Source organism: Lagopus leucura, unplaced genomic scaffold, assembly GCF_019238085.1.
Source record: "Lagopus leucura isolate 7727_CA_CO unplaced genomic scaffold, USGS_WTPT01 Super-Scaffold_100004, whole genome shotgun sequence".
NCBI classification, from domain to species: Eukaryota; Metazoa; Chordata; class Aves; order Galliformes; family Phasianidae; genus Lagopus; species Lagopus leucura.
In genome coordinates, this window is record NW_024962264.1 from 29,181,881 (window position 1) to 29,193,065 (window position 11,185).

The window sequence follows — 11,185 nt, forward strand, 5'->3', positions numbered from 1 at the left end:
TAGTGCTAATCAAAAGCATATTCTATAGTCCTACTGCAATCATCATCTAGTCTGCCAGCCTTCCCACTGCTTCAGTACCCTGAGTTTTCCTCTAAAGAATTGCCATTCGTGAACATACCACACCTCTGCACTCTGTTCAGTTTTCACTTTATCCCTTTTTGACCTGTAAAGTGGCCAAGAGAACAGTATTCTATGCTAGGGAACGATAAAGAACAGATGCAGACTGAGGTGGCACAGGAAAAGGAAAGGTGAGAAAATAAATGGCACGATTATCCCACTGCACCATTTGGAAGGTGCCAAAAGATAGACACAGATATGGCTAGATGATTAACTCCTATGCAGCCTACTGCTTTTCAGGCAGATACTTAAGTTCAGCAATAAATTGCACATTACACTGGGACTTCCAGAGAACATTCTTCAATTAAAGGCTTTTCAAAAAACATACGACACTTCTTTAAAAAGGAACACTAAAAATGTGATTTTAACAGGCCAATTTCTTCCTTCGTATCAATTGTAAGAGTCTACATTTCACTGTACTGTACATTTCACTACTACTGCACAACATATTCCACAAAGCTATTCAAATATTCATTCCTAATATTCACGCCATAAGCAATCATTGTTCATTAGCCTTGCATATACTCTGTTCCTTCACAGGGCCTTTTGAGATTAAGGCTGAAGACCTTAATATAAAAGTTATATACAAAGCCATTAAGGAGAAGCAGGATCACACCAACTAGTTGACCCACTAAATATAAATTATACGCAAACTCAATGCAAAAAAGAAATAGACTTGGAGGATGGTGAAGCACTAACTGTTCAAGAGATGCTGTGATAACCCATCCCTGGTGGCACTCAAGGCCAGGATGAATGGGCCCTTGGAAGCCTGATCCACAGCAGGGGGTTGGAACTGGAAGGGAACTTAAGGCCCATGCGACTTAAGCCGTTTTATGAAAATAAAAATAAGAGGTTTTGATTCATAAAAAAATGGAAGTAATACTAAACACATTGAGGGAAAAAACACCATAAAAGTTAACGATATCTTGACTGAAAAGCCCTTTATATGGTCTAGATACATTTAGAATGATTGAAGTGTTCAATTTTTTTTTTGAAATTGCTTTTGCTTCAGGCTACAGCACAGACTGAAGATATATAACCACCGTAAGCAGTGGTGTCCTGCAACTTGTATTTGAAAGCTCCAAAGGACAAACATTTCTCCATATTGTACAGAATAAAAGGTTAATCATCTTTCTAACCACTAAGACAACATACAGAGCAGCCTGAAAAGCAAAGACATTTACCAAAACGCAGGGAGAATTTTACAATCAGACTTTGAAGACCCTAATTTAGCAGTAGGAGACTTGACCAACCCTCTCAATATTCATTTTCCAGATGCAAGTTCAACAAAGGTCTAACTGTATAACATGAAAAAGTTAGTGCTAAATGACTACCACAATACCTACATTATGGTTTAAAAAAAAAAAAAACAAACCACAATTGTCTTCCATCTCACATTCAGCATATTAACCGTTATAAGTGCACAAAACACGCATCTGGTGAAGTTTCAATAAGTGACACACTTACCAATACACACATCTATCTTCCCCTTGATAGCAGCCTCGTGCAAAGGAGTGTAGTTCCAATTGTCTCTAGCATTAGGGTCTGCACCTTGGCACAGCAACAGACTAACCACTTCAGCATGACCAAAGGAGCAGGCGTTGTGAAGGGGTATCAGCCCTCCATCGTCACGAGCATGAACATTGGCTCCTGTCTGCAGCAAGTGCTCTACAACATCCTTCCTTCCAAACCCTGTAAGAAAACATATTGCTGTTCAATTGCTTTGCAAAAAGAAAAATGACAATATTTAAAACTCTTCCAGAAGAGAAATTAATACATAACACTTAAAGGATGCGAGGAAGAAGCTGTCAGCTCTCCCAAGTTGAACATACAACTCAGCTGCAGTATCATGCTGCTAAAGTGGCAACAAATGATTTCCAGCAGCCAGCACCCTCTGTGACAGGCAGCACTTCTTGTATGAGGACTTTCCAAATGTTCTCCTTACATCAGAGAAGTAGCCCCTGGCCAGGAGTTCCACTTCAATGTGTTCAGCCCCTTTTTAGCCACAGCACGACACCAGATACAATTGTGCAGACTTCCAATGTAGAATTAACATGCTTTACCCCTGCCACAGTCCATATGGCAAGATGTCTGACACAGCTGCTTGCATCCACACTGGCTTAATCACTTATGGCTAATGCTATGACATGACACTGGGCCTTCAGCCAAGCTGCAGACTGGCTACTCTGCAGGGATTCGTACTGTCTCCTCACTGCAGCCCTTCAGTACATTCTCCTGGAGAAGTTTCCTAGGAGTTAACCAAGACTATGGTTAAGACAAAGGGCCAAATCTAAAAGACAGTTAAGAAACATCACATGCAAATTCTCGTGGCAGCTTAAATAGGTACAGCAGCAAAAAAAGAGTGCCTGGTCCCACAGCAAAACTAGCAAAACCTGAGAGCATAAATACCAAGAAACAATCCCTCAAGTTTGCCACATTTATATTGTTTATCTTCAAACAAAAATTGGGCAAGGTGGGAATTAGAAAGGGATGCCTACCACTAAAAAGCCAAGTCAATTATTAGCCTTCAGTTTTTCTTATAGACTGAGCCTCTGTAAACAAGGCTGGAACTGCACTAACATTTGCTTAACATGTTCCTGCCTCTAGAGGAAAAACATCCTGACTACCTGAAAACTTTTCAAACCACTCACTATCACAATTTTCAGGACTCCATGTAAACTTCAACATGGGTTTTGTGACAAAGCAGTCTCTGGAAATGGCAGTGCTAAACATCTGGTGAATAAATTCTTCTAATTCCACCTTCAAGAAAGCACACTAAAGGTTTCTGCAGTTTTTATGCCATCAGACCACAAGGCCACTTCCAAAAAAAGAGTAATCAATTGGAGAAACAGCTTCCCACCAGCTGCACCATGAGCAAACCAGCAAAAACTTCAGTCAACAAAGAATCATTTTTAAAGGTCTCTGTTTACAAGACAAACCTAAAAAATTACAACAGCAGTTGTAATTAAAACAAAAAAGACAGACACATTTCATATCATTTAACAGGTGACATCATTTTTGACACAATTCAGTTTATACTAGAGAAACCAATGTGGTTTCACTTTAAAAATCTTCTGTATGTTACTGGTGAAAGTTCCATGTACAAAGTAAAAGAGCTTACAAGAAAGTACCTTAAATCAGAGGACCTCAAAGAAATCCAATCAAATGTTTGTGCAGAAAACATTCAATAATAAAGGCTGATCATAGAGGAGAATCTTTTCAGGAGGCCCATGTATACAAGCTTGGTCTGGTGAAATGCACCTACCAGCTTCTAAAGTACTAAGAACTCACCTCCTGTTCATCATCAGAACTCACTTTCAAAACGCTTAGTGAGAAAGAAGCAACTAAATACATGCATTTCTCACTAGAAGTAGAACAGTGCCTTCCCTAGTGAGCACAACACATCAAATAGGCAGCCTGAACTGCTAAGTGAAGTTTACTGTTTCACCTGCTGCCCAATTAATGTCACTTGATCACAGCACAGCATCAACTTCTCCAAATGTTAATTCTATCCCTTGCAAAGCTGTTGTTATGTGCAGAGTTTAATTCATGACAAGGAAGATTTCTACTTTCACGTGGCATTTTTCTCTTTCTTTCCCCTACTTGCTCTTAAGAATGCAGATTCCAAAAGGACTTCAAATCTAACTAACTAAGCATATGACAACAGGTTAAGCACGTCTGCAGGCCTCACTGTGACATTAAGCAAAGCAGCTCTCATTAAATGATTCCACTTTTTAGAGCACTAAACATAGCTCCTATTAGAACACAAGCCCTTGAAATAGAAAAGCACACATCTTAGAGACACACTGTCTTTCAAGAATTATTTTAAACTATAATCAAAGGGTTGAGAAAAGTTCCAGCTAAGCCACTACAATTTTGCTTCAGTACTGCACATTCTGGGGCCAGATTTTTCCCCAGGATACAGCTCTTCTGGAACCCAACAGCACTTCTACCAGTTCACAGTAGAGAACACATTTAAACAGATTTAACTAAGCAAGTTGAAGAGCCTTCGAGCTGTGGAAAAGGGTACCTGGTTCATTATTGCTGGACATCTGAGGCTTTGTATTTGTATTCTCTTGTAAATCCCTTCAATGAATTTCCACTAGTGATCTTTAGGATGGCCTTACAACAAGTTACAAGTCAAAGAAAAACTTCCTAGAAAGCAATAAGCAAACATTTCACATAATACAAATACAACTGCATAATACAAAAGCATAAAGGAAAGTTCCAGTCACCTAGGAATTGATGAACACTTCCTTTTACAAGCAAGAGTCCTAGCTTCACAGGCCCTAAGCCTTAAGGCTGCCAGGAGATTTTTTAATCAACAACACAATCTATACTTATCAGCACCATCTGCATGAATCCAGCTGCTAATCTTCATTAGCCCTACTTTAAATTGCACAAGGCAGAATTAATCAGCAACTCAGCTTTACAGACACCTGTCTGAGTAAGGGCAGAGACATCTCTTCTGTGGCATGGATATCCCAGACAACTGCTACAAAATCAGTAAGAGTAGTTTATGAATATGATGTTCATTGCAGGGGAGTTGGACCAGGCAACCTTTAGAAGTCCCTACCCACTCTAAGGATTCTATGAAGATATCCAAAAGCAAGGCTTTTTAGCATAGCAAATTAAGCTAGCCTCTTTTATCTTGTCCCACAGGTGATCAGTCCAGGTACCTCTGCATAGAGTGGAGGTGTGTAACAGACCACAGACTGCTTCTTGCCATTTTCTGTCTCCCTCTCTTGCAAGCAACACCCAGCAGCTAGTTGTATTACATCTGCCTTCTCCATTCCTCAGCTGACTTCCATGTCGAAGCAGATTGTGTTCTTAAAGTTAGCAGCTTGCTAGCTGACAAAAAATCCTTGAGCATTAGTAGCTTACTCCAGAAATCTTCCAAAGAACAGTGACATCTGTTAGACTTCACAAAAAGACTGGACTTCCAACAGTGATAACTAGCAGTAGGCATGCTTATTGAAAACTTCTTTCTGCACACAAGCTTTTACTGCCATTACCACAGACCAAAACTGAAAGAAAACAAGGAATATCACTGATGACATTCCTTGTCAAGTGATCAAGGAGTGATCTGAACAAGCTTATGACTGGCTGTATGTAGAAACTAGCAAGGACTCAGCTTCTTTCCATCAGGTTCATCCACCCAGTCACTGTTGAGAGCACTACTATTCCTGATGACAAACCACCAAGAACTACATCTAAGCACATGAATCAAGATGTCAGCAACAAATACATGCATTTTCTTTTGTAAGGCTAACATTTTTTCCACGTGGAAGAAGCAAGTCCATTACCAAGAAGGCTCCTGATTATTCTTGCCAGCCCTGGGATTCGCCATGAATTCTGTTATCTAAAAATCATTACGGAAGCTAGCATAATAATTTTACTGCTTCACAAGACAAGGCCTTTGTCATACCAAGAAACAGACCACTGATGGAGAAATAAACAGTAACAGCTGAGTTTTTCCTAGCAAGCCATTAAATACTGAGAAAGGAAGTCCCAAACAGCCAGGTAACAAATCACAGGAATACTTGCCTTCTGATTCTATGACTAGGTAAGCGTAATGTCAGTTCCTATACAAATGAACCCCACTTTTCCAGGTGAGTGTCAGTATGTGCAATATATTTTACTTTTTTAAAGAGTGTGCACATCATCCTCGTAAATACACAATCAGAATCACAGCACAAATAAAGGTTGCTAACTTATAAATTGAATAACATGCTGCTCTCATCATATCTCTTTCCCTTTCTTCCCCCTTTTCCACCCTCTCCTCCCTCGATGCACTGAATAATCAAAGACAGTCTCAAACTCTGCAACTTCGCAGCTGTGTGTAAATATGCACCCAATTATTTAGACAATAACATGTATTAACAGGGCAAACTAGGCATCTGCTTTTAGCCAACAGTACAGATAAAGCCTTAAGCCAAACAAACCTCTGTTATGGCCCAGTGCAGTTGCTTCTTTTAAGTTGTTTTTATGTAGTTTGCATTGGAAAAGAAATGAATGAAAGAAACATACAAAACACTTACACTTCCACTTCACCTCTTTTTTTTATTTTTAAGTCAATTATATGCAAGTCTTTAGAATCTGTTTTTCATTCATTATCCAGTCTTCCTAAGCACACCTCCTCAAGGAGGCTCAGAATTTCAAGACAGGCTGTGTGCCAACCAGTCAGAGAATGGAAAAAAAAAAAAAAAAAAAGGAAATTTTGGTCAAATCACCCTGATACAGCCTCAATATTAAGTCCAAAACAGGGCAGTCTTAATCATCAGGCTAGACGTTTCACCACTAAGTTCAAGAACTAACTCCCCATCATTCAGATGAACTAACAACTCAAGACATTCCAAGATGAAGCTGTAGTATCATCCAGATTTTCTTTAACTTCATCTGACCATGCACATTCTATCCACACATAGATAACGGATTGATAACTCCAACTTCTCAAACCAGGTTTATGACCCTTTCTAGTTTTTTGGTTTTTTTATTTTTTGGTCTGTTTTTGTTGTTTGTTTAGTTTTTAAATTTCTGTAGTCACTTTCAGTTCTCACTTTTTCCTAAGTTTATGCATATGCTAAGAACCCTGAATATTCTCAAAGCCTCCCCTTTTACCTTCCTCCTGCCATAAGAAAGATGATATGTGTGATTCAGAAAATAGAACTCTTCAAAAGTTTAAGGAAACCTGGACTTAATCTAAAGCCAGCACTAAACTGGAACTAAAGCATCCTGTCCTCTAACAGTAAAAGCAACTTAGCTGCCTCAAATTGTTGCCAAAAAGGGTATCTGAGAAAACAAGATTTCCCTCAAGTTCAGTTAAGTTCCCAGGGAAAAAAATAATAATGAAGAATCCAGCTGCTCTGGAAAAAAAAAAAAAAAAAACACACAGGAAAACATGAAAATTTACTAGCTACTAAAATAATTATTCTGCCACAACTCAGAAACAGAAGTGAAACTATTTTTGCCTGAAGAGTTTAGCTTCAAGAGCTCTGGAAGAAGCATATAGCACTGTTCAACTCCTTTTCCCTCATAAATGCCATGCAATTTCTATTTAGATACATCTCCTAAAACAGGAGCTACAATTCACAACATAGCTTAATACACACAGCAGACTCCTGTGCTCATAAGGCCATGGGAAATCAAATCAAAACTGCATCATGAGCAAATATGCACTGCCCAAGACAAGCTGCATTCAACAACATGTGCGCAGACTTGTCCAAAACAGAAGACCTCAAGATATCTATACTAAGAAACCTACCTAATGCTTTCTACGTGCCAAATCCTTTTGAATCAGATACACTCGTTTATTTGATGGGAAATATGTACTGCAGCTAAGGATGATCTCCAAATCTGGAGACAAAGACAACAGATGTCTGTCAGAGATAAGAACTTCACCTACTGCTTTCCTCATGTTGTATCTTTCATTACTGTTACAGTAACATCCTGTGGATACTGTCACTTTTCAAAACTTTACCTAAAGTTTTGCCTGCTTCTCATCTAATCAAAGTAGAAACTACTACTGCAACTTCAGCACTATAGTCTACCCTAGCCCTGAAGGTACAGCCTGAGACCCTGAAGTTTAAGGGGACACACCAAGGTGTTATTATAAGTTCAAATCCAAAATAAGCAGTGCAGACTCAAGATCAGTCTCGAAAACGTCAAGCACTTCACGTGCACGTGTGGTTGTGCCAGCATTACACCGCAGTGTCCACAGAAGTCTGTCTCCACACTTGAGACACTCTTCACAATTCAAGATTAGAGAATGAAAAGGAAAGAGCTCAGGGCCAAAAGTTTCCCTAGGGGGTATCAGGAAACACCACTAGGACTTCAGAAAGGACAATAAAACTACATAATCTCAAAGAGCAGTATCTGACTGACAGCTGAACATCAGCTCAAAGTTCTCAGCAACACTGCTAAGAAAACATTCATTTCTGTTAACAGCTTTGAAGTGTTGTTTTAAAGCCAAACACCACAACATAGATAGTGACCACTCACCAACCTTGTTAATTACTTTACTTGTGCATAATAGAGCACCACTTAAAACTCAGGCAAGGCAGCAACACTGTGGCACGTGTCACAAAGCCCTGCCGACCACAGACCTAGCATCTCCCATTTTACTTTTATCATGAAAATAACTCAACCCATGCCCCCCTCCCATGAAGGCTAATCCCTGTAACATTTGTTCTCATTATAACCTACAACTCACCTGTGATAGTTGTGCTTGCTGAGAGCCACTCATAGAATCATTACAGAACAGCTTAGGTTGGAAGGGACCTTAAAGCCCACCCACTCCCAACCATCTGTCATAGACTGGTTCTACCTGACCTGATGGAGGCTGCCCAGGGCCCCATACAGCCTAGCCTTCAGCACTTCTAGGGATAGAGCAATGGTTACTTCTTATTAAGGTCACCTGTTGAATCAGGTTGCTTCACAATATAATTTTTGATGTGCTATCACTTCCCTGCATTGATGCATAGCATCCCCTCAGCACATCTGTGACTTTCTAACCAAGTTCAATTGTTTCACTTCATCTTTTGGCACCTGTCCTGGTCTGAGTAAGGAGGGGAAAGATCAACTGAAAAGAAAAAAGTTACAAGCTGCGAGGTTCTGGCTTTGATTCTTGGTGTTACAGGTGTCTTTAGCTTTCAGGAGCTATCAGAAGTGAAATCCATCACTCCCAGAAAACTCCATCCTGAACTCCTTTTTCACTTCTAAAGCAAACGAGATAAAGTCTGAAGACCACGTGAGGAACACAGAGAAATCTGTCGGTGCCTTTAGACTACCTCCACACACAGAAGCCTCGGCATGAGAAACACTGAGCTCAGATAGCTCCCCTCCCCCAGCACCTTCGAGCCCCGGCCCTCAAGCCCCATAGGGAGCCGCCCCGGCCCCTCCGGGCACTGACCGGCGGCGAAGTGGAGCGGCGTGGACTTGCGGCCGGCCATGTCCTTGGCGTTGACGTTGCCAGCGTCCACCAGGCGCTTGACGCGCGTCACGTCTCCATTACGGCAAGCCTCCAGCAGCTCGCGGAAGGCCCCGCTCGGGCCCGCCGCCTCGGGGCTCTCCGCCGCCGGGCTCGACGCCACCGACGACGACGTGGACGATGAGGAAGAGGAGGAAGAGGCCGAGCTGCCGGAGCTGCTGCCCGAGCCCTGCGGCGGGCCCGGCGCGGCGCTCTCGGAGCACTCCGCGGCCGGAGGCCGCTCGGCGTCGGGGGGAGCCTCGCCCTCGGGCCCGGCCAGGCTGTGGCGCTGCGCGGCGGGGCCGAGCTCGGCCGGCGCGAGGCTGGGGCTGCGCGGCGGAGAGGCGGCGGCGGGCGGCGAGGCCGGCCCGGGCGGCGGCGGCCCGTGATGGTGGTGGTGGTGCTGGGAGCGGCGCGGTGGCGCCGCCATCTTCGCCCTCCTCCCTCCCCCGCCTCCCTCTCGGCTCCCGTCACTGCGGCAACGGCAGCGGCTTCCGCCCGCCGCCGGCCAGTAGCGAGCCGTTGCGACCGGACGTCACGCGGCGGAGGGGCGGGGCAAAGCGGAGGGGGCGTGGCCGCATCGCGTCCCGCCCTCCGTCGGGCAGCGGCTCGCACCTGCCCCCTGGCGGCCTCTCGTGCGATCCCTCCCTCTGAGAAGCACCGCCCCGCCCCGCCCCGCGCGGGACCGGAACGCCTCTGATCGGGAGCGGAGCCGCAGGTACGGCTGTGGGAGCTGGGCTCTATTGAGAAAAAGCTGCGATGCGGCGGCTGGCCGATGCCTGATGCGCTCTCCTTGCGCCAGAGCTGGGCTTTGTGCGTCGCTTCCCGCGGTGCTGGAGCTGGTGCCAGGCCCGCCTCCCGTCCCTGACGGGGAGGCGCTCAGTAGCGGGAAACCGGCCTCGTTTTTGCTGAGCTTCGTTTTGTGTGCTCTCAGCCCGGTCATCGCTCCGCCAGCAGGAGGAGCGCCTACTTCCCACAGCCTTCACCTTCCCCTGGCCTTTATTTATCAGCAGAGCACAAGAGTTGGGCTTTCCTCTTTCAATAAAATGCTTCAAAGCACTAATGCTAGCCACCTCACAGCCCCTCAGCCCCGGCTGGTGACAGGTCTTGACTGAAACATGTTATTTTGATAGCAGGAAACAAAGCTGTAGGCCTGGTATCGCAAGAACAATTGGGCAAGGTAACGGAGAAGAGGATTGCTCTCTTCAGGAGGAACTGAATGCGCTATTTCTGATGTAAGGAAGCAGCTCCTGGTGTGCATAGAGGGGCTGCTTCCTCAGCGGTCTTCATGAAAAACAGAGACAAAATCTTTGTTAGCCTAGATAAAAATACGCTGTCAGGATGTAAGGATGCTCTGAAAATCAACAAGGGCAAGCCTGGAAAACAGTTCTGACAGGGACAGTGCAGTGGGAGACCACAAAGTACTGTGTCTCTCAGCAACAGGATCCGATACCAGCCCACCAGGAAGGATGGGAAGGGCCTCCCGGATCATGGTGTCCCTGCAGAGCTGTTCCTCCAAAGCCGAGTGGCAGTCCCGGGGCCAAAAGGCACTTCAGGATTGCCTCTGATGCTTTGGGCAGCTCCTGAAACCAGCCTGGTGCTAAGCCTTACCTGCCCGCATCCACACTTCCTCCCTGCCCCCAGGGACTTTCCTCCCCACCCTTTGCATCCTGTGTTTGGCTTTGCCAGCCAGCATCACCAATTTTCCCTTCTTAGGGATGACTCCGTGCTCAGAACAGAGTTGAAATGAAACACGGCGATGGTTTGCTAGGGCTCAGAGCACCTGAAGAAAGGGCTTTACTCCAGTTTGTCACCGACGGGAAAGAAAGATGGCCACCGAGCCCGCAGCTTTGCGATGCGCAGATGTAGCAGCGGGTGAACACGGTGATTTAGCGCGGTGTTGAGGATCTGGCCAGATGCAGGCAGCGGAGGGAACAAAGCCCGGCAGGAAGGTGGCGGAGTCGCCGCGAGTAACCGCCACGCTGCCGGCTCTCCGCGGCACGTTGACGGGAGGGCAGGTTCACCCCGGCCGCCGGGCGGAACGGCCGCCCCCTGCTCACCGCGGGGGTGACGCACCGCTCAAGGTCGGGAGCTCAGCCC

The 11,185-nt window shown here is 44.9% G+C and overlaps 1 protein-coding gene across 1 annotated transcript in view; it reads right to left on the reverse strand.

Annotated features, from left to right (window-relative positions):
- Positions 1–9,515, reverse strand: part of TNKS (tankyrase) — a 106,085-nt gene extending 96,570 nt beyond the window's left edge. The window contains exons 1-2 of the mRNA XM_042871383.1: positions 9,029–9,515; positions 1,585–1,809 (exon numbers count right to left, since the gene is read on the reverse strand). Of these exons, the coding sequence (XP_042727317.1) occupies positions 1,585–1,809; positions 9,029–9,515 (712 nt within the window). The remainder of the gene's footprint in view (positions 1–1,584; positions 1,810–9,028) is intronic.
- Positions 9,516–11,185: the final 1,670 nt, after the last annotated feature.